Raw genomic sequence first — 24,299 nt, 5'->3', positions numbered from 1 at the left:
CATCATCCCTGTGCCATTGCTGTCTTCCTTCGTTAAAGCAGAATATCTGTTTCGAGCGGGATCCTGAACAGCTGTACTTTTGCCCTTGTTTCTGGCTCTCTTATGTGCTTCTTTCTGACCTTTTCCTTACTCTGCTTTGTAAGATCTGGGCTAATTATAGATTTCTACACCACACCTTGCCTGACATCTTGACATTCTTGAATATTCCATGATGCTCACACCTCTCAAGGTCTGTTTAATTTTTAGTCTCCTCATTAGAAGAAATAACACGGAGACATGTAATGTCTTAACATGAGAGAGACCCTTGAGGAATCAAAGAGTTGCAAACACGTGCTCAAGCCCAAAAAGGCTTCGCGCAATCTTCTGAAAAGACTGCGAGCCATACTGTGCACACTGTGGCGTAGAGACAAAGCTATGCCACGTGGTATGAGCCTGGCAAAACAACGCAGCTTTATGAAGCTTTTTGGATTGATTTATTTAGTGCACTGACTATACTTCAACAGTTTCTTTTGCTAATACCGGAGGTGTGTAGGGAACAAGGATTAATGCCTTTTGAAAACTGCTGTCATAGTGAAAGCATTGTGTCCTCAGTATGGAAAGATGAGTAAACTTGAGACTGATGGAGCTGTATGGATTACAGAACAAGGTTAGGTTGCAGGCACCCTGGCTTAAATCATAAGCAGGAAGTGGTCTTTGAGGATGGACATGTCACAAACAGAGTACAGATAACAGGTTGTCTGGGCTAACGCAGTGGACTGGAAGGAAGTGCAGCCCAGCCATTTGATGGCTGTCTCAGGTGGTAACCTAAGGACAGGGCTTACTGGATAATGTTGTGAAAAGCCTCTTAAAGCGAAAGCTTTACTAGCCAACGGCGCTGATTTTGCTGTGTCTGCACGAATGACCTTGAACAGGAGGATTGGAGCTGCGTACGTAACTGCATGGCGTACCACATGACTCGCAACAGCTACAGCCACGCGCTACCTATCCAGTGCCTTGCTATGGATAAAGCAAGTCAGTCAGAGCCGACGTCCTCGAGAGTGGGTACTCAAAGACGTCGGGCTGAGTCTGATCATCCGATAGACATTGCCAACCGTGCAAGGGATTTAGCAATCGATGGGGAGTGCAAACGCGCTAAACGGGCAGCCGAAACTGATGAAGAGCGGGAGCTTCGCCTGGCTCAGCAGCGAGCGAAAGGTGCCGAAAGAAGACAGCGACGAGCCTTGGAAGCAACTAAACCAAGGCTTAACCAGATGATGCCAAAGTTTTCGCTTGCATAACCAGGGTTAGCTGAGCTAAGCCACAGCCATTTTTTTCTGCAATGGATAGATGGAAAAATTTTTTCAGGCTACCTACTGGGATGAGTTAGCTCAGACCATTTATAACGTAACCACTTATAATGTGGGACTGCATTGTATGCGGCTTTTTGTAAAAACCACTTCACTTCCCATAGAGTTCAATGTATTGGCATACTGCTTAATACATGGGAGCGCGTAACCGAAGACCATGTATAGTGCGGTTTCTGGAAAGCCTGGCGACCCACGCACCGGCGCGAGCCCGTGGGTACTGGCGGGCGCAAGGAGCGTGCTTCCTAGATTGCGCTAAAAGGGGGCAACAGGCAGGGCGGGGGAATGTTGTCAGTGTGGTTCAAGGCAAGGCAGAAGGCAGGAGAGGATAGAAAAAAAAATAGAAGTCGCAAAGCAGGCGTTTTTCCTCTCATTCTCAAACACGCCTCCGTTGGTCACACTGATTGGACAGAACTTAAAAGCAGGTGATAGCACGGCCAGACGGGCATGTTGGAGCAACAGCCGCGGCAGCGGCGAGCGCACGGCATGACACTGCAAGCGCTGCTCATACCGCGCGCACGTGAGGTAGCATCTTGTCATGCCTGAGCCCATGAGCGAGATATGTGTCCTCGCATGTAGCGAAAAGTTGACAACGTAGGCAAGTAAGCTGAAAACGTGAGCAAGTCTTCAGTTTCGATGGCGTCTGCTCCTCCAAAAGGCAGGAAACTCTCGAAACCAAGCTGAGCATTATGAGAGACGTTGAGAGGGATTTGAAAAAGGCTACGGTGGCAAAAAAATGCAATGTCGCCAATGTTACTGTGTTCGCCATTTCGAAGAACGGCGACAAGTTGCGCCAACAGCTGCAGGAAGACTCCGCGTCGCTTGCAAGGAAGCGGATTCATGCGTTAAAAGTACGAAGATGTCGCTGCTTTGTTTGGACTGTTTCGCGAGGTCCGGGCCTAGAGCGTTCCTGTGAGTTGCTCGATATTGCAAGCCAAGGCCAGGTGCCTTGCGAACATTTTGGGGCATGATGGTTTCAAGCCATTGAGCGGTTGTATTCAGCGTTTCCAGGACCGGCACAAGATAAGCTAGTTGTCATTGTCGCTGGCCCCGGCGACGTTGCGTGTGAAGTAGCCGCCACAGGTGAAGACATCATGGCAGCAGTGCGCGGTCGCGATGAGTCTCTATCCGAGTATGAGCCCAACGAAGTGAGGGAAAGTGCAGCAGAAGTTTCGTGCAAAGACACACTCGACTGTTGCAACAAACTGCGCCTCTACTACGCTCAGAGAAACCTCAGCAAGCAAGCGCTGAAGTGCTTCACTGTTTTTGAAGATGACGTCATTAGCAATGCAGTTAATCACAGCGCCAGACTAAAATAATGGCGTTCTTTCATTCATTACAACACTTTGACAAAAAGATGAAATAAACTTCTTCATTGCCTGTGATTGCTGCGCTGTGCGTCTGATGCGTTGTCAGGTGCACTCTGAAAGGTAGGCTGGCCATTCTAAAAATGCGAATGCATGGAGAAATACATTTTGGTTACAGTGCAGTACCGCTTATAATGCAAATTTTCGTGACTGCCGCGGTATGAGTTATAAACGGCGTGTGTTGTATTACTAAGAGTTTTTGTTCTTGGTTTTCTTCATCGAGCACCCCACTCTCACATCTCTTGTAACCAGGTTCAGCGTTGTGATATTAAACCCCATACAGCATGTTTTGAGGATTCTGTGCTGTGAACTGTTGCCACCTCCACCAGTAGTTAGGTGTTGTATGAACACAGTTTTGATTTTTGTCACCGAGATAAGTTAGCCTGCCTGTCGCATATCAGTCCTTTGATCCTTTGAATGTCTGAACATTGTTCATGCCAAAAGTAGTCCATTTTTGTGGTAAAGGCCAGCTGTATTTATATCATAAATAGGTTTAAATGTGAAGAATTGGGTGGCTAGAAAGGAGGATGCAGACAGCTCGTTATTTTATTTCACTACCTACGATCTTAAGATGGAGTTCTTGAACTGAGAGCTGCCTCTTTGCTTTCAGAAAATTCCAGGTGAATGAGATGAACAGTGTGCCAAGGGCTGTTCTCGAAGAAATTGGCATCTCCTTCTTGGCTTTTGACTCGTCAGCAGCCGGTGTATTCATTTTGGGTGAACTCTTCATAGAACGTACATCTGACAAGACTGGAAACAAATCAACGAAGGACAATTTCAGCGACGAAGGTAATTGCTAAAAGTTTATGTGTGAGAAGGGGACATCAGGCATCAGAGGTTACAGTAACAACATGGTCAGGAAGCTTCTTTGAGTTGAAGGCAATTGGGCCAGTGAAGCAAGCTTGTTACAGTCTGCAGTAGCCTCCAGGGGCTGGCAGTGAGGGTTATCTGTACAAAGTGAAAGAATTTGTGTGCTCAGAACTTCCATCTCAAGTGAAATACAAATCTTGACTGAATAATTGAAAGCTGATCATGGTGATTTGATTTTAATGACGCAGTACAAACTTGGCCCAAGTAGACAGCAATAAGACTGCCTGGTGGGCATCCAATTCACCGTCTTGTCGGTTAAGCACTGATTTTGCATTATTTTGTGTGCGCTATGATTCAGCAATGAAAATCAACAGCGTGACAGCAAGGAGTACTTGGTCAGTTGGCTGTTAAGAAAAACTGAGCAAGGGAAACAACTTGGCATTTCTATGATTCTTTTGTGCTCTAGAGTGCTAACTTATTGGTGTTTTGTAAAATAAACAGTTTGGAAAAACAAAAGTGCTAATCTTGGTTTTGACTAGCAACACATTGGGCAAGCAACTGACCTTGTAAATTTAGGCTACTTTTCAAATGCTGCACTACTTGCTGTTTTCAACGAGAACATCTTCGACGAATTCCGCTATGTAATTTCTGTCTGCCATATGTTTATCCTACTTCAAATATGCAATTAATTACAGGAGGTCTCCCTGACAGTTTCCACTTTGGGACCTTCTTTTGTAATAATCAATTTATGTACATCTTACCTATGCATTTTTTTCAATAAAACCGTTTCAAACCATTTAAAACCAAAAGTCGGTCTGGTTGGGTTTGAAATGAAAGTTCAGAAATACTCGCACCAATCGGTAAATTATTTTAAGCTCAACGTTTTGAGATAAACTCGGTCCTTTCTTCAGGGACCTGGCTGTTAAACAGTGAACATTGTTATGACTCTGTGTGAAATATCTTACTGGAATACTCTGTTGTAGTCAAGGATTTGCTGGGAAGTGAAACTATTCTTTCGTGTGATTTATAGACAGTACTTATCACATTTGCTAAGACTTTTCTTGTAATGCACAAAAATATTGTTGGTTTGTGGTTTATGGTTAGTGGCTTATGGGCTTGAACGTCTCAAAGTGACTCAGGCTATGAGGGACACTGTGGTGAACGGCTCCAGAAATTTTGACCACCTGGGGTTCTTTAAAGGGACACTGAGGAGAACCCTATCAAAATTGTTTTGTTAGCAATATCTGATAGTTCGGCATTTCATGGCTTTGTTGACGCTTGTCCGGGAGCGAAAGATGCATTTATTTCAAAGAAATTGGGATTCGAAGTTGAAAAATTTTTTCCCGCTGCTCCGATTCAAACTCGAGAACTCTTATGACGACACGGAGAACTCTTATGACGACACAGAACGGAGTGACGTGAAACGTGACGTAAACGGAGACTCCGTGATTTCTGGCGGCTAGCGGTGCGGTCTAGCAGATGCCGAAATGAAAGCTACCGCCGCCGCACGTTGAAGGCATCTATCGGGGGTCGCCACCGTCACTTCGTTTACGTTTGCACCGGCTTCTTGCCAGCGTTACGATGGATTCCGTTCCCGAACCCGACGACGTAGTTCTCGCAAAAACTCTGGCCTGCATTTCAGCGACCTTAGCCCCACAGAGCGTGCGATGCTTTTGAGGGAGCACGGTTAGGCGCCGGCGGGTGGTTTCCCCCTTCCTCAGAGAGCAGCCGTTGCAAACTAAATATCATAACCCCAGTGCGGGGAGTCGCGAGGGGTGCGTTGCGCCCATCGGAGGCTGGCCGGGGATTTGGGGCCAACAGATTGTGATTCCTTGAACGGAGCGGTTGCACGGCGCAGCAGGCAGCGTCGAGGTCTCCCACAGTTGCAAGGGCGAAGTTATTTATTTATTTATTGCCACAAAAAACAAATGGGTGCTCGAGGGCGGTCGCGTTTAAAGTCGGCGGCTTGAAACCAAAGCCGGCGCACCACGCTTCAACGGCTTCCGCTAGATCCAACGGGTCCACTGGATCTGGCTCTCTCGCCAACTTGCATGTACCTTCAGATATGTACTGTGAATGGATTAAAATAGCCGAGCTCGAAAAGAACAGCTCCGCCGAACTACCGCAGCTTTTGAATATAACGCGCACCTCGCCGCGGAGCCAAATCAGTCTGGCCGGGCCGGCGGCGGCTGGCGCACTCGGCGCGAAATAGATACATGCTCCAATCTCCCCTCCAATGCGGTCAGAGTGCGCCGAAGCCGCCGAACGCGTCGGTGGTCAAGCGCAGTTGGAGTATAGAGGGTCTCGCTTTGACCGACATGACTTCGCCGTGCAGGGCGCGCGCGCCTCGCCACAGCATAAACACGCCTTAACAGAGCCTGCGCTTAACCGCTAACTAACGTATTCAGCGACGGCATCCATGGGAGCCACTGAAACCCCCCCCCCCCCCCCGCCCACTCACTAAATAAAAGGAAAGAAGTCCGGTGCCGAGGTTCGGAATCGAACCAGGGCCTTCGGCGTTTGAGGCGGAGACGCTGCCGCTCCGCCACGGCGGCTCAAGTTATAGCTGTCAATAAAGGCGCATCTAGTGAATGCACTCTTCGGATGCAGAAATCTCCGCGCTTTCGCTAGGTATATCCTGGCCTAACAGAGCTAGGCCATCAGCAATTTTTCTGAACTGCCTTGTACCTTGTCTCCCGTCCCTAATAAACGATTTCCGTTAAGTAGTTTGAAGTTAACTGGCACAGCCGGGAATGTTTCGCCGGGCAAGCGTGCGAATACACAAGTGCTTCCTTGTACGATCACCGACCATCGTGCCATCATAGCTTTTCATCGACCGTGGTGATCATCTGACAAGCCTTAACAGGCTCCTTCAATGGTTAACTAGCTGTTGAAGCGGCACTTGGAGTTCCTCTGCTGTTCGGCGCTTGTAAATCGAAGCGCGTCAAAAACAAAACCACGGGGCACGCAAAGCTCATAGACGCGAAGCGCCATAACAAATCGAACTCTCCTGGCCGCCTGTGGCGCCGTCGAGCATCGGTTTTCTTTGCTTACAACATTCAGGTGGTCTTTTGCCTGCCTTCCTTGTGTGATAAAAGTGCACTATTGGTTTTAAAACAAAACTTACTTCAATATTGATCTTCGCAACCTACCTCTGTCAGCCTCAGAGATTCGCGAAACCAAGTAGGATGGAAAATTCCTCCAAGGTGGCGTCTCTTGTCCTATGGCGTCGCCACGCTTGTACTTGCGAGATTGGCCTGTGGCGGCGATACCTGTATTTTGGTTCTTGCAATTTTCTACCTTACAAGAGCTTTGTTTGCAGTAAGAGCGGCGTTTTTGTGATCAGAAGCTGGTATTCTATCGATACAAGCCAACTTCAATTTCTCCTCAGTGTCCCTTTAACGTGCGCTGACATCACACAGTACACGAGCCTCTAGCAGGAAAATGGTCATGTAATTTTTACTATACAAAAGGAAGTCTGTTAATGGCACCGGTCTTGTACTACAGGTCACAACCCACGGCCAAGATTGTTCTTAGAAAGCTGTTTTCCCCTCAGCAAGCTTAAAAAGTTCCTGATTTTGAAGCTAGCGGTGCTTTGTGCAGGGGTTAAGCATGTGTCACTTGTAACTTGTTGACACTGTCTGCTGATTTCTTCCGATTAATAGTGAAGCTGAAATGCCGCCCCCAACTGTGTGCAGGCTTCCAGGCAGGAAAGTTTTTTTACCAGGAGTGAGTTCTTGCATAGGCCAGCTTTTTTAATTAGGCGGCATATGCTGTCACTAGTGCTAGATAAGGTTAGATTCTACGTACACTGCCCGGCAGCTGTATTGCCAAGTCACGTGTATGTTACAAGAGGTTCTGCTTTTTTTTTAAAAAATGCTTTGGCTTTTTTAATGCAGGTTTGGTAACCTCAAATCGCAAGCATGTCACAAGTTCGAGACAAAATCCACATGGCGGAAGGTACCCCGTGCATACCTATCTGACTAGTCATACCGAAGAGGAAAACGACGAGGGCAAACACAAAAGCGAGAAGCTCCACCGCTACAGCCACTGCACCAAGGGCTTCACTAGGAAAAGCAACCCGGTGGTACAGATCCCCACCAAACCACGCGACCGTTCTTATGATTGCAACCTCTGTGGCAGAAACTTTTTATATAATAGCGACCTGGTGAGACACCAGCTTATTCACTCTGGCGATCGTCCATACCGTTGTGAATACTGCAGCCGCAGCTTTCGACAACAGCCCCACCTGGAGGGGCACCTCCGTGTCCACACTGGCAAGCGTCCGTACCATTGTGAATACTGCTATTTTAGTTTTTCCCAACATAGCCACCTGACTACACACCTTTGCATTCACATGGGTGACCGTCCATTCAAGTGCGAATACTGCAGCCACAGCTTTTCTCGCAAGGGCCGCCTCACTAGTCACCTCCAGCACATGCACAAGCTACCGTCTCGACTGACTGGCGCGACCACCGGAGGAAAGACTTCACGACAAGAAGGCAAATGAGTGAAAAACATGCGAATCTACAATCGCGGGGAGTCGTTTTGTCAGCTGTGCCTAATTTTTTTTACCTTCCTGGGATATTTGCGAGGCCACAAGTACAAAAAATCATTCCAGCGGGATTTGTGCCCAAAAACGTTCACAGACAAGTTTGGTTTGAAACACTGCAGAAAACAAAGTGAAATGAAAATTGACAGTAGCAGGACATCCCTGTACATTTTGCCAGTGTTGGTATGACAGACATTGCAAGCTAACCCATGCCAGTGGTTGCAGTTGCCAGGTACACACTTCTTGCTAGTGATCTTTCGATTGGAGTAAAAAATTAGTTCTCTGTGTTAGTCTGTGCATTACCATTTGTGATTTCACAGTGTCTTTGTTGCGTATGAATGGCATGTTTCTTTAAGGAAATTGTGTCCTCTATGTCTTCTACATTCTTTGAAGTCAGTGTAATTTAGCTGATGCTACTCTGCATAGCCAGAATAACACTTGTTACTTCAGCACTCTGCTTTAGATATAGTAGTAATCAAATACTGTCTAGCAATAGTGTATTCAAAGCTTTGTTAATGAAATGGCACCAAAATGCACACAAGCAGTAGTTACAAAAAGCCTAAACTTTATCGATAGATTGTTCATAATTTATTTTGTATTTAAATGCAATAGCCTAAGAAACCTAATCACAAAAAAGAATTCAGCATTGACTGTCATAAAATCTAATGATTGGTTGAGGAGGAATGATGTGAAACAAATAGAGAACACTTTAAGAACATTACAGCTTCAAGCAAGATTCAAACCTTCATGGCAAGCTAACAGGATTCTTTACTACATGGCAAGCTTGAGCCAACACGATTGCACCTTGTTTCGCACTGTACCTTATGAATGAATACTTCCTGTATCTATAGCATCCCCCCCACAATGTAATATGCTGGCACGAGGGCTGTTGGGGGTGTTGGGAAATAATAATAATTAAGAGTTTGCTTGTATTTACTGTCAATCCATCCTTGTAAATCCATATTAGCTTGAAAGAATTGTGTCAGGAAGTCGTTGCAAGTCATTTGTAAATGACCAGCACGTGCACTGTCAGTAAGTAACGTTTAGATTTATCGGGTAATTATGATGGCGAGGATTGCTGTACCCCTCTGTGGCATACCGCATTCAACGGTGTTCGCAAACAGCTGGGCTAAGGTCATTCTCTTGAAAGCTGCAGCAATTGCAAAAGTGAGTTCAGTCTCAGTTTGCACAGTACGTCACTGAGCATATAAAGTCTCGCATCTGTACCTGGCATCCCTTCTGTCTGTGTACAAATGCTAAAGCTGTTTTTCTGATCTGCCAAAAGATTCTTGCACATTGCTGAGGACACTGCGGTGGACTGCTGAGACCACTCTGTTTGCAGAACTGCTTCATTGAAAATATCACCACCATGATAAAAGTCTGGAAATAGTGGCAAGAAACGAGCAGAAGTAATGAGGTAAGATAGCACTGCCATCTGCCGTCTCCTCTTTGTGTCCCACATTGTTACCGGCACTGCTTCTTGCCTATTACTGAAGATATACTTCTTATGACATGAAGGACCTTTTGTATCAGGAAAGGTGGCACAGTGGGCAAGGTTTACATTTAATACAGGATATCTACACCTGTTGAGCGCATGACCGCATCTGCGGCCAATTTGATGTTTTAGCACGCACTGCTATGGCCACCGGGATGAGCTTGGTTGATTCATCATTTGTTTGTGAATCTCTTCAAATATGTCTGGGTTTTGCTTTGTGAGGCTCGAGGTGAGGGCGAAGATTCAAGGGGGACTTCTTATTAAAGATTGAAACATATTTAATGTCGCTTAGGTGCGGCAGCGTGCACACACACAACTCATCACACAAGGCATCGGCGGAAGACTGAGAACAATGTAGTGGAGCGCCAGCAAGACGGGCTGCCACGTGTTGTGCGGCAAGCAAAGCACAAGGATGCAAGCCAAGCATGTGCTGCCATCTGTTGGGAGCTGTCACAGGGACTCGCAGCTTCAGCCTCTGTGCCTGAGCTCTAAGGTTTTATCATGGAAGGAATTTCAGTTGTAGGGTCAAATGTTAAAGTTGAAATCAATCTTCACTTACCTGCATGTGCTTTCAAATTTAACATAAAACTAAACACTTGGTGTTTTGATGTGCCTGAAGGGCAGTGTTGATTGTAGTTTCTTTACAAACTCTTCTGTCAGTTCTTGCTGCACTCAGAACAAGTCTTTGCAGACATACAGATTTGTACTGTCACCTTGGGGTAACAATTGCAAACACGTACAAGCGCACAAGAAACATGGAAAAAGAAAGACGGAAACGCGAGCGCTTGTGCCCAAGTCTCTTTGTCCATGTTCTTGTGCGCTTGTACGTGTTTGCAATGCACCAACTCGCCTAACAGTCTGTGCTCTTGACGCAAAAATTGGGTTCATTTGATTGTATTAACTGTTTACCATGAAATCCAATGTGTTTTGTTCATCTGGGAGCGATGACACTGCTGGTTGACCTGCGGTTTGCATGGCACAGTTGGTCCTACAGACTGCAGGCACACGTCAGTGAGGTATGGTTTAGGAAGACATGTTCTAATTGGAGTTTCAGGGAAGCCAGTAGCATGCTCTTTACACTATCTAGAATTAACACACAGAGAAGGTGCGAGGGCAGGATGGGTGCTGTATTTACTGTAGTGTATGTTGACTGCCTGTGGAAGTGGCTGTACTGTTGGGAACTTGCTTTTTTTATGGGTAGGTGTGCAGATGCTCCTCTGCTTTAGCTTGCATCAGTCCCAAGTTAAGTTCAGAAATGAAAAAAATTTTGACCTGCCTGCACTACGAGCTCCCCAGGAAACTAATAGGCCTCACGTATGTGACATTCTGAACTGTAATGTTGCCATGTTTGCATATGTTGTTGCAAAGGTCCATGCTGTCATCTTAGAAAAAGGTAAGGCTTTTTGGTTACATTTTATGGTGTCTGCATTGTGTCCTTTAAGCAGAGATGCCTTTACTCTAGCCTTTTCACGATTCATCTCCAGCTATCTTTGCCTTATTCATATGATGACTACAGTAAAAGTGCACTGCTTTGAAGCTGTATTAAGCCGATTGAAGACAAAACAGCTTTTTTGGGAGAGCAGCGAAACGAGTGAGTTGGCATAGAATGAGCTGTGCGCTCTTTGTTTTTGTAAAGGGGTCTGTGTTACTGCATTCTAGGAAATAATTTTGTGTTTCTGACAGCCTGGCCTGTGATGTTTATTTCATTATCCTCTGTCTTCTTAGCACCTTGCAGTGTCTGTATTACAGGAAATAAGCACATATTATTTGCATGTATAAAAAGTAGAATCTGAATCCAGGATTGCAACTGAAAAAAAATATCCTGGTGAGCCTCAATACAGACAAGTAACATTCACTGAATCTGGAGATACAGACTGCCTACAAGTAGTTCTCAGAGGCTGTGCAGAAGAGCAAAGAATGAATCTTAACACTACTGGCAAATGTTCCTGGAACCGTCTATCACATTGTTTCCATGGCAGTTTTTATCTATGCCTGTGAATCACCCGTATTGCATGATGTACACCGTGAGGTATTTGGGGTATCGTGCTCCTGCTTAAGGTACATTTCTTATCAGGAGTATAGATTTGCATGCTGCCTTTCTCAGCGTCGTACTCCTGCTGCAGTGCCTCAGAAGGCCCCTCGAAGTCACCATTTCGCTGCTAGAAACCCTGCTCCGAAATGCTAGTTGCCATTCCCACTACTGCAGTATATGTTCAGTGGAAAAATTTTCGTTTGCCCTGACCACCTTGTGTAAATATCATCACTGGCTTACTGAAGACATAGTTTGCATTCTCATTTGAAACAATCTGCACTGTATGGTGACTGAGGCCTTCATGCACTCAGACAGGCAATTCCATACCGCTGACTGAAGGGGGTGATAGAAAGGACATTGCTGGCAACTGACTACACTGCTAAGTGCTCTTGCAGGGAAGTTTAAACCACCATCTAGCTTTAGCAGTGGCTGCTGCGTTACCAGAAAAACCGAGCATTGTTACTGCTGCAAATCTGTCTTCCAGAGATGTGACAAGTACCCAGATTGTTCTTGAGAAATGCATTTAACAGTTGAGCACAGCTCCTTGCAACGCTGGGTTTTTGTCACAAACGCACTGCATTTCTCTTCATTTTCGCAGGCATTGAACCTTGCACCAAGAAGCCGAAGAAGAACATGTTTGCAAGAGAACTCTGCTTCAAAACATCTTGCTGTGATGTTATGTTTTTGTTACAAGCTTGCTGCATGGCTGTGTTCATTTTCACAGGCATTCAGAGCTTGCATCGAGAACTGAAAGAAAGAGTTTTGCAGGAGAACTCTTGTTTCAAATTATCTTCGCAGGCTTGAAAGTGACTATCTTGGTATAGCCTGCCTGGTGGTTTTCAACGTGTGGTGTACCTATGCATACATGCATTTTTATCGGTGGCTGCCTTGGAGGTGCATCCACCAAAGGGTGCTCCTAGCCCCCCTCTCGGAGCATCTTCCAGACCCTGAAGGTGCTCCGGTCTGCTAGGGGTGCATGGAGGTGGAGGTTTCACACAGACAGCGGCATTTCGCCGAAAGAAGACTATACTGTAGAGATGCACGAGTGTCAAATTTTTTATTGCGAATAACGAAATTTGGTTGCAAATAGAAACGAGCGTTTTCGAATAGTTCCAAATATTTTTAATAATTTGGAATTACAAGTAGTTCAAACTAATGACAAACGATATGTCACAAAACACAGCTACAAAAAGAAAGAAAAGCTGCAGGGTGTTAATTTTGTTTTTACTGAGGTTGTATGATTATTAGAAATATTGAAATAGTGAATCAAATATTCTTCCATTCAATGCTTTATTGGATCCTTCATTGGAATCGGGCTCTTCGTAGTTTTCTTCATTGACTGTTTCAAAAATAGGGCTCACTCCGTCACCACGCAGCATGTTGCATGGATCCGTCTGTGTGCCTTGACATGGTCCATTCATGGGGCATTATTCATAGTGCTCAGACATAAGAATTTAAGATTCGACTACACAACGGTTCGGCCAAGTTTCGCAAACCTTTCCTTTATGCGAGATATCAGAGGCCATAGCTCAAACTCTCATTCCTCTCATGAACTGAAATTTGGGGCTAGATTGAACTAGGTGAACTGAGATTAGGGGGCAGTCATCAGTCGCAAGATGTAATATTCCTATGCATGTGACATGACAGCCATAGAGTTAATATGCTGACTTCGTGCAGCGTGTCCCTAGCGAAGACCAGCTTTGCGTTTTTTGACATCTACAGCTCTGACTTCATGTCTTGTCCGAAGGCAGAACTATTCATTAAAAGCGAAAACATACAAGCAGGGTAGACATCCACGTGATACAGGGGCCAATTTATGTGTTCTTGGAGGGTGTGGTAGCCCCATCTGAGCCATGTATTTAGCCCTACACTTTTTTGGCTCAAAAATGACACTGCTTGGTTCTTGTACAAAAAATTTCTGGGCCTGCATAGGGGGAAGGGCAAGTACCTTTCATTTCCATAAATCCACCTCTGACATGATAAAGCACAGAGAGAGTGAAGAGAGTTCAGTGTTCTTGTGTAGCTGCTTACATGCTGAGACTGAGGAACCTGGAGCCACAAGGATGCTGGGATGAGGTGTTGAATGAAATGCAGTGCTCGTGCCTGAGTGGCAGTAGTGACACATGCAGTGTGGAGCGGCAGATCCATGATACACAGCGCACTTATTCGATTTGTATTCGATTTGGTTTTTAACTACACTATTCGTAATCAATTATGTTTCGAAAGAATTCTGATATGCACACCCCTAGTTTTCATCCATCATCAGCACAACTTGCTATTCCTGTAAGGAGCTACCCAGTGTTAAATACAGGCAGGGGTATCATGTAGTGATAAACTTTATTTTGTAGTCTAATACCTTGTTTGCAGCTTTTTGGAGAACAATTGCATTCAGTGAAGAAAGTCTAATTGACTTAATGGTCATGCGACAAAGGAGATTACTGAATCCATGCTTCATGCTGTGAAGTGTTGTATAAGGTGCTCAGATACATCCTCACCAGAGGAGTGATGTCAGTGGTCGAATATCCAAGATGTGAGGCACAAGGCATTGCTGACAAAACGCAACAAAACAGCTTGTGAAATGGAGGTTCAAATGGTGAAAGTTTTGTTCTAATTGAATAGCAAATACTATTCGTGAACTATTCAATGTTTAGAATATTTGCACACCTCTACTGTACTACTAACTTGATAAAAGTGCGCGAGAAGGGAGGAAGGAATTCCTGTGCAGAGGTGACGTGTTTTTCTGGTTGAAAGCCATACTTTCTTGCATCTTCGACAAGTGGCAAATCTGCACTGCATCAACCTGTGGAATACTCGTTACCAAGTCGTCATTATTGTCTTAGTCTCACTCCAGCACATTTGTCATACAGTGTTTCAGCACTCACTATCGTGTCCACTACAAGTTAACAGGGCCTTGCATCAACTGTGGTCATTTTGTATTGCATTCACGTAATTGCTTTAACTTACCCTTTATTTATACAGATCAACCTTGCATATTTTCATTGTGTATACACAGGGCCATTGTTTTGTGCCAGAAATATTCAGACTGTACCTGAATGCATTGCTGAGGTGCAACTTCACACATTGCCTTTGAATTCGTTGAACACACTCCTAAGTGCATCTGTAACGACCAGACCGTTCGGGTTATAACGGTTAGGAAGAGCAAAGATTGTGGAACGTGCGAGATTTGGCCAAATTGCATTCCTGGCTCATCTGATGGCCTTGAACCCCACTGTTGAGTCCACTGTTGGAGTGTGTATTTCATGTTCTTAAAGGTGCTTCTTTGAAGCGTGCGTTAATGGTGGTGTGCCTCTTTAACTGAGGTGATGTGAGCGTTAAGTGGCACTTGCCGTGAAGTCGAGAGGCTTGTCATGCAAGACTTCATGCTGTACTCGTCATTGGTGGCCAGGAAATGAAAGGGCATTATGTGGAAGCAAAGTATTTTTGTAGATACGTTAAAGGTGCGCTGGTGCCACCCGTAGCAGCAGGTTACCTTGCTGCGTGGTGAAGCATGAATGCAGTTCTCACGCTGCATGCTTTTTCTGGAATTCATTATCCACATAATATATTTGAATAATTTGACTCAGATCTAAGTTTGTAGATTTTGTACATTTGTAGTTGTCATAATATCGGTGTATAAGAAATATGCAATTCTTGCATGCTCTGTTCTGCATGAGTGTTAAGTTTGTGCATTTGAAGTTATCAGAATGCCCATGTGTATATAGCCCATATTCGGGAGTATTTCTTCCCATAATACCCAGCAATAATTCAGGCAGCCACCGCGGTGGCTTAGTGGTTATGGTGCAAGGCTGCTGACTCGAAAGATGCGGGTTCAATTTTGGCTGTGGCACTCGCATTTCGATGGAGACGAAGTGCTAGAGACCCATGTACAGTGCACGTTAAAGAAACCCAGGTGGTCGAAATTATTCGGAGCTCTCCACTACAGCATCCCTCATAGCACGAGTTGTTTTGGGACATTAAACCTCTCAAACTAATAATTCAGGTGATCATAGTGTGGTTTGTAAATCCATAGTTATCCACATACTGGTGTGTTCTTGACAACTGATTCACTGCTGTGCTTTATTAGATTGTGTGATCACTTGTAAACTGCAGTCGCACATAAATTTTAGCTACACCAAAATAATGCAGTCTTGACAGCCTTAAAGAGCAGAGATTTTAAATGAAAAGAGAACATTGACAGATTTCGCACAAAGACCAAACTAGGTAATAACCAGTTGTGTTCGTAAAAAAAAAATTAGAACATTTAACAATTCTGTTTACGATGCTCCTAACGGAAACTGAAAAACTTAACAGATATCCTACAGACTTGTGTGAGAGCCCGTGCCATGCATGATATGGATTTTGAACGGTCATTCCCTTGTGTTTTCTCCTGCCTGATATCTGGTATTTGCACACATTGCAGAAACAAAAAAAAATAGCGAGCAGGATTGCTTGTAGCATGTAAGCAATGTCTATTCCTGGTGGCGCCTGGAGGTATGAGATATGTGATGTCGATTTTTTTTTCTTTTCCATGTTTCTTGGCGTTGCATAAGTGCTTTCCTGTGTTGCGTTTTTAGAATCATTTGCCAAGGCAGACCATTAGACATAGCCTGAAGCATATATAATCATTAGCGTAACATTCAGCTTCCTGAGGGAAGTTTCAGCTTGTGTGTATGTTTGAAAATAAGTTATTTTATGCCTCCTTTGTTTATATCCCAACTTTTCCTGTGTTATGCCAGGATAATCTGATTTCCACTTCAGAGTTTTTTAGCTAGTGTTGTGTATTGTCGAGACCCACACTAGTGTGATTGGAAAGACGGTATGTTTCAAAAAATCGCATTTTTAGTTACGTGATTTGGTTTAAGTGTGTGAGATGCCTTAACTTATAACGACCTAGAATATATGCATCATAAAGTAGAAGCCTTAAGAGTATGTGTGTGCGAATGTCCGAAATTTTCTAATAGCAGATATCCATCTATTTAATTTGCTGAATGCATCAAATAGTGACTCGAATCCACTGTTACATTTTTGAGGAGGTTTCAGATATTTGCCACATAGTTAAAACAGGGCACATCTTTGTTCTTTTCGACGACTGTTTAAAAACAAGGCTCACTTCAATGCCGCATAGCATCCACAGCGGCTGATCGGTATGTGCGGGAAGGAGGATCCAGCTCTAATTTCACCTTGCATGTTGCCCACATGCATTCTTCTCACAGTGAACTTTGTTAGCCCATTTATCAGACTATGTACTTCATCATTTCATGTTACATCATTTCTCGCCGATTCACTTTAGTTGGCATTTATTGGCCGCATTTTATGTTCTCCCCTTTTTCATTTCTTTTAGGTTACCTTTTCTGCACCGCTCTCCATCCACAGGCAGAGTATCATGCCAGCAATTTTTAAACGCCAGCTAAATTCTCTGCTTTTTCATTAAAGGTTTTCTCTCTCTTTCTCTCCAGCTCTGCGACATGGTCCGTTAGTGTGGCGGTGTTCATAATACTCATTTATGTGGCCTCCAAGATTGGGTGTTGCGCGAGAGTGAGCCAGGTTTAATAAAGCCTGCCTTCATATCCGATATTGGATACCATTGCTTAAACTCGTCCTTCTCCTCATCTGAGATCTGGCACTAGTTTGTTTGGTGTTGTCATCAGTTGCAAAATGCAAATTTTTTTATTCGTACGACATAACAGTCATAGATTTGATATATTGACATCACGAAGTGTGTCCTGTAGCGGAGTCCATTTTTGCGTCTTTCATCAGCTACAACTTTAAATCTCTGAATTATGGTTCCGCCACTAGCACTTCACTGTTTCCCATGAATAATCGTCGTTTGATGCGAATATTCGCACACATTGCAAATAATCCCACAAGTATCTTATTCATATTTGGCTCAGCCCTCTAACTATTCAATTCGTATTCAAATTGGCAGCAGAGATACACTATTCATATTTTATTCAGTTTCAAAAAAGTATTATCCATGCCCCCCCCCCCCCCCCCAATTAAGAGCGTAGAATCTCTTCTGATTTGTGATACATGTTTTCTGCATGTATCTTGTTGGGTTTTTTTTTATCATCTTCGTATATTTTTTCTATAATTAAGATAGCTGGTGACAATGTGCATTTGTGGCAGGCAGAGTTGTGTGTGCTGCATTAGGTACTTTTCTACCTGGACAGCACTGATTGTGATTGATACAGTGCTTTCACCCTTTGTATCTTTTGCTCGGAGCTCCAAATGTCTTTTTGCAGTGGTTGGTCATTTGTAACTTGTCATGGCGATGTGAAGCGTATGCCAACTTCCAAACAGAGAATCTTTTATTTCAAGGTCCAGCTACGTAAGAGTACCTTAACTAGAGCACCTTCATACCATTTGTGATCCCTTCGAATGAATGGTGGGCGGCCTTTCATGTTTGCGTTTTCACATGTCCCTCACATTTGAGGAACTATTTACTTTTTTGCATTGCGCAGACTTGACCACCGCTTCCGAACGGGTCAGCTCTCCACCTCGACAACTGCAAGCGGGAGAGATGCCGTTCATGTGCAGTGAATGCAGCTACACCACAGCTGTTCACTCCCACTTCAAGTTGCACCAGAGGATTCACACCAGAGAGCGTCCCTTTCGCTGTAGCCGCTGCAACAGGGCCTTCGCAAGCAGTGGAGACCTGAGAAGGCACTTTCGCATACACTCGGGTGAGAAGCCATTTCAGTGCAGCCACTGCATTATGGGCTTCACAAGGAAAGATATCCTGACAGAACACCTTCGCAAGCACACGGGTGAGAAGTACCAGTGCAACCAGTGCAGCAAAGACTTCTTCTATAAGGTCGGCCTGGTGAGACACCTTCGCACCCACACAGGTGAGAAGCCAAACGAGCCATACAGATGCAGCCACTGCAGCAAGGGCTTCCTCAAGAAGGATGTCCTGACCAAACACCTTCGCACCCACACCAGTGAGAAACCATATCAGTGCAGCCACTGTGGCAAGGGCTTCACAAGGAAGGATTACCTTAAAGACCACCTTCGCATTCACACAGGTGAGAAGCCATACCAGTGCAACCACTGCAGCAAGGGCTTCCTCAAGAAGGATGACCTGACAAGGCACCTTTGCATCCACACGGGTGAGAAGCCATACCAGTGCAGCCACTGTGGCAAGGGCTTCACAAGGAAAAATTACTTGACAGAACATCTTTGCAACCACACGGGTGGCGAGAAGCCGTACCAGTGCAGTCACTGCAGCAAAGGCTTCTTCAGAAAGGATGACCTGACAAGGCACCTTCGCATCCACACGGGAGAAAGGCCATACAGCTGCCACCTGTGTCCCATGGCCTTTACACAGACAGCGCACCTGGATAGCCATGTACGGTCCCACAAGAGTGCAAAACAATCATAGTGCCACTTCTGGCCATGGCTATTCACATGCTGACACTGAAACAAAAAGAATGGAAGCATCATTAAGAGCATCCTACATTCCAGTAAGTAGAAGTGGGCGTAGTTGGTGAGGAAACAAACGCGTGTTAAGACATCCTAGTTGAAATCAAGAAGAAGAAATGAGCTTGAGCAGGGAATGTAATGTGAAGGCAAGATAACTGCTGGTCCTTAAGGGTAACGGAGCGGATTCCAAGAGAAAGCAAGCGTAGCAGGGGCCAGCAGAAAGTTGGGTGGACGGATGAGATTCAGAAGTTTGCGGAGATACGGTGGCCACAGCTGGCACAGGGCAGGGTTAATTGGAGAGACATGGGAGAGGACTTTACTCTGCAGTGGGTGTAATCAGGCTGATGATGAAGATGATGAGTTCCAGTAAACTATGCCGTGTCTTCTGCCAGCATTTAGAGTTGCACTTAATTGTGAGCAACCTATTGCATTGTACGAATCAGCCAGTTTGGCCGCAAGGTCTGTTCTCTGGGCTTGTGCTCTTATTGTGTACCAGGAGTGTATGTGTACATTTTGAGAATGACCGTGTCGTATGTTGTAGCTTGTTATGTTGTGCTGTATGTACCGTCAAAGAAGAGGCAAAAAAATTTTGTTGCTCATCATTGTGAATCATTTGTTTCTCGATGTTAAACAGGAACATAAAGGAAGCACAGTGGCTATGAACTGCGCATCTGTTTGATATGCTGAAAGATTTTTTTCATGTTTAGATTATTCTTTCTCTTTTATATACTTTCATAGAACCAGTTGTGAAACTCGCTTTACAAAACGAGACATACTCTATGTGTTGAATGTTTTTTTCTGATACGAAGTGTTATAATCTCTTGCTGCCACATCTACAAATTTCCCTAGAGAATGTAACTTTAGCACATATTTTCCTGTGTTGCTCCAGTGTGAATGGGGAAGGCAACTGACTTCTTGAGGTAATGCATTATTTATTTTTAGATGTTGTGAAAGAAATGCAGTGTTCATTAGGTGTAGGTTAGGCCTTGTGCCATTCTTATTTTTCCACACTGCCCATAATCAGCATGCTGAAGCGTTTATTTGTTCAGTGCTTGTGCTTTCCCGACTAAAATAAAGCAACAGTTTTTCTGACATTTTTATATTCTAGTGATTATTGAATGCTTCGGTCTGGCAGCTCTTGTCCTAGCTTCTGAGTGGCTTGATTGTATCGAAAAGTGCCTATGTTTCAGGTCAAGTCCTGTAGTGCTGGCTGCTGGTGACGGCAAGGTCTCCTGCTTGTTGCATGTTTCTTTGCACATTGTTTTTAATCACAGTTTGTGCAGTCTTGAACGCTTGAAACTATCAATTAAGGTAAAACCGTAACTACTCGGTGCACTCTTAAATGATTTTTCCAGAATGACCCATTTCCATAGATGATAGCTGCGTAGCTAAACTATCTGTGCCCTGCAGTGTACCTTACAATCTGGTGTTTACTCAGTAATTGTCATGGTATGCGGGGTACCACTCTTGAAGATACTCAAGCAGCACCTCATAGAACATGTATTACGTGTTCTGAAGAGAACGCTCAGGAGGGAGGTTGCTCAGGTTTAGCTGCTACCATCAAGGAACATAGAGAGGAGCGACAAGTTCTAGCGAGTCAATTCATGGTCGAGGGAATACTATCGCACACATACAGCATACAAGGAGAGAACACACGACAAATGCTTATACTGAAACCTCTTGTCTTTCATCCTGTTTGTGAGCTGTGATTTTCTGTTCTTCTTACCCATACAGGTCGTTTCTCCGCATAACTTGAGCCAAGACTTCAAAAATAAAAGGCGTTATGAATGCATATTGAACCGACTGCATGAATTTGTCACTAGCGTAGAGTAACCAACTAGTCTGTTTCATTAACAAACTTTTTAATTACTTGGCTGCAGACCCTAAGTGTGATATGCCAAGTTGTACCGTCAGAAACCACCTATTGAATTGTTTTCCACACAACATGTCTCGCATAGTTCATTTTTTCTCGTTCCAAAGAAAGCTTGTGAATTGTGAAAAAAAAAAACACCTGATAGGGTGCTTGCGCATTGCTATTGTGCTGCTCTCAAGCTTGCAAATGGGTGAACAATGTCTGTTGCAGTGTAACTGTGGCTGCATGGAATCGACAGGGATGCTATTCCGCTTGTAGGCATCTGGCATTCAGCTCTTGTCGCATGACAACGCAAATGCACGCTGCTAGCCAGGCATTGCTGAAGCAATGGAGCGTACAAGACTGCGAAAGAAGAATGAAACAGCTTTATTTTTTTTAAGCTTGAAATTCTTGAAAGTAGGCGTGGATGGAGAGGGAGTTGGGGATGGGGAAAGGGCCATGGGTTGTTTTTTTTTTCAGCGATTGTTAATTCATAACGAGTCCCTTGATTACAAAGCATGTTCGAACAGATCGCCATCTGCTGCAATGCAACTCTGGCATCATGGTCATGGTCTGGAGAATGGAGTTGCAGACTTATTTCTTCTTTTAAGTTGTCTGATGTGGTTGATGTCCGGTAGACTTGATCCTTGACTTATCCCCAAAGTAAGAAATCCAGGGAGAGTATACTGTGTAGTGATTTGAGTTGTGATGGAGTTGGTCTTCTTGCATTTCTCTTCAGCGATGACCCACTTCGATTTATGCATCCTGGGAGCTTCATGCTCAACTGCTGCATGCTGTTTCGCAAGTCGTAACTCTTGCCACTCATTTGTTAAAAAGAAGTGTGTCCCACGCTCGAAACCCTAGACTTTTCCTTAAAGCCCATGACAGTGCGAGTGCATGAGCCAGCTCTGGCTTTCAAGTGCTCACAGTCTGTGCACATTTCTTCAGTCTCGAGTTATCAGACTGAAATGTTTTCCTCAAATGTAAACAGATTTTGAAATCTGGCAGCTTTGCACAATTGAGTGCTCTTTAAGCTTGCGCTGTTAAACCCGGCATTTCGCATGCTGGCAAGGCTGTTCTGCAAGACAGCCTTCAACATTTGCTAGCTCGTGAGCACAGTGCCCAGTAAGTTGTGACAAATTACTTTGCTGAATTTTGTTGAAAACATTTTGGCTTTCAAAAGCTGCACTGCGGAGCAACGTATAGAGTGGACGTGGTGTACCACGTGGAAAAAATTTGGGCGACGGAAGTTGCCCTGTGAGCCATGTCATGACAACCATTAGCAAGGGAGGGGACCAAAGCAAAGGCACAGGCTTGAAGCTGCACCAGTGCAGCCACTGTGGCAGGCACTTTTTGATGAGAAGCAAGCTGCTGAGGCATCCCACCATACACACCGGTGAACGTCCATACCTCTGCAAGTACTGCAACAGAAGCTTTTCGCAAAAGAACCACCTGGTAGGACACATTCACACCCACACTGGCGAGAAGCCGTTCCAGTGCTAGCTGTGTCCCATGGCGTTTGCGCAGTGATAACCCTCAAGAAGCATGTGTGAGCCGACAGGGGTGAAAAGCCATTCCAGTGTGACCTGTGCCAGAAGACGTTCGTGGCAAAGCACATTTTCTTACGACACAAAATGAAGATACATGAAAGGGATACAGCAGTGGCATGAAATAGGGTTTTCTTGGCCAGAATGTATTTCTAGCTGAGTGCCTGTTAATTGCTAGCGAACCAACTTATCCTAAATGCTGCCAGCTAGCATATGTGAGTAGGTACTTTTGCTGCGTCTCTATCAGCTGTGTCAGGCCAATAAACATTTGAACCGTTTATCCAGTAGGTGCATATTTAGTAATTGTATGGCCTGTGAAGTTGCGAAATAATACAACTGCAGATTCCTGTGTTGTGTATACCACCACGGGAAAATCTGCAATGTTCATTCCATGTTTATTTGATACAACAGTGTTAGTGGGAGGTATGAGAAGAACATAAGTCCTGCCTCGAGGTGATGTAGCAGGCTTTACTTTGCAATTTTTAAGAATTGTTTGTCGATTTAAATAAAATTATTTAAAAAGACCACGTGTTCACTGTGCTGGTTTCCGCATTGCCGGTTCAGTTTTTTTTCTTCTCTTTTTTCTTCTTTTTTTCTTCCCATCGAATGCAAAGCTGCAGCCCTTCCCGCTTCTTCAGGGTCTATTGCAGGACCACCTAAGGTCCTTTCCCTCTCATGTTCTTATTGCTACCGATGCCTCGCAGGATCGCGAAAAGGCAGGTGTGGGAATTTTTTCACCTTCACTGGATTGGTCTTTTTCTCTCCGTCTTCCTGACTTCACTCCAATTTTTCTGGCTGAATTATTAGCAGTAATCTTAGCCTTACGAAAATTAGAATCTACCGTTTCCCAGGTCGTGGTTATGACAGACTCTCTGTCCATTTGCTCTTCCTTATCCTCACCCACTGACTCTCGGCCATTACGCCTCTTTAAGTTCCTGATTCCGCTCCATCTAAATTCGGTAAGGTTGCTTTGGGTACCAGGTCACATGGGCTTTCACTTAAATGAGGTTGCAGATTCCTTAGCAAGAGCCTCTCTCAGCGGCCCAATTGTTGCTGTCCTACCATCGTGTGCATATACAGCTGCGGTGAGGTTTCGCAGCTACACAATATTTCAGAAATTTGCTGCCTCAGCTCTTACATCATCTCCCGAATATCAGCATCTTCTGCATCCTTGGAGTAGCAAAGACTGGCGCTCACGCAGACTAGAGGTCTCTTTCACGCGCTTTCCCCTTCTAAATTTCTACCTTCACAGATCTGGCCTGGCAGCTTCCCCACTGTGCCCTTTTTGTGCCGAACCTGAGACAATAGATCACTTCCTGCTGTTCTGCCGCCGCTTTTCTCATTTGAGGAAGCGTCTTTTGCAAATTCCATTTCATCAACTGGGCTTGCCTGTGTCTTCCGCGGTTGTTCTTTCCATTGGCGCTTCTTTGCTTGGACGAAGCGACAGGAGTGTGCGCTCTGCTGTGCAAAATTTTCTTCAAGAACGCAGCGACTCCCATTCTAATTTCTTTTTCCCGCCCTCAGTCAGTACGACATTGCAACATTACAGGCATTGTGTACTATTATGCACATTAAGCAATTGTCCCGTCTTCGATCTCCAAGTTAACTGGACCCCTTTCCTTCCCTCTTCCAATCTATCAGACTACATACTATTGCCACTGCTTTTCCCGTCAAAACTTTCCTGTATCCAGTAATTAACCGCCTGTGTCTTGGCCACTCCCCCGTAGTGGGTATGTGCCAGCAACGTCTGAGGCCTTCCTTCCTTCCTTCCGCATGTGACAAGCGCTGTTAGAAGACAACTGCACCAAGCATCCCGAATAAAAGCCCATTCAGGAATAATTTGCTAGAGTACGAAACAGTACTTGATACACTCCGTCGA

At 44.7% G+C, this 24,299-nt stretch overlaps 1 protein-coding gene and 1 pseudogene across 2 annotated transcripts in view; both read left to right on the top strand.

Annotated features, from left to right (window-relative positions):
- LOC144102494 (uncharacterized) overlaps window positions 1–14,611 on the top strand; it is a 35,841-nt pseudogene extending 21,230 nt beyond the window's left edge. Inside the window, exons 10-11 of the transcript XR_013308214.1 lie at window positions 3,321–3,499; window positions 7,420–14,611. The product of XR_013308214.1 is annotated as an uncharacterized LOC144102494 (transcript). The remainder of the gene's footprint in view (window positions 1–3,320; window positions 3,500–7,419) is intronic.
- A 3-nt stretch (window positions 14,612–14,614) lies between these two features.
- On the top strand, window positions 14,615–22,890 carry LOC144101895 (uncharacterized). The gene has a single exon (XM_077635117.1). It carries the CDS (start codon window positions 17,982–17,984, stop codon window positions 18,978–18,980), a length of 999 nt encoding a protein of 332 aa, XP_077491243.1. The 5' UTR covers window positions 14,615–17,981; the 3' UTR covers window positions 18,981–22,890.
- The last annotated feature ends 1,409 nt before the right edge of the window (window positions 22,891–24,299 follow it).

This window comes from Amblyomma americanum, chromosome 8 (genome assembly GCF_052857255.1).
Source record: "Amblyomma americanum isolate KBUSLIRL-KWMA chromosome 8, ASM5285725v1, whole genome shotgun sequence".
Lineage (NCBI taxonomy): Eukaryota > Metazoa > Arthropoda > Arachnida > Ixodida > Ixodidae > Amblyomma > Amblyomma americanum.
The sequence above is the reverse complement of the archived record's forward strand: the minus strand, read 5'-3'. Positions and strand labels throughout refer to the sequence as shown.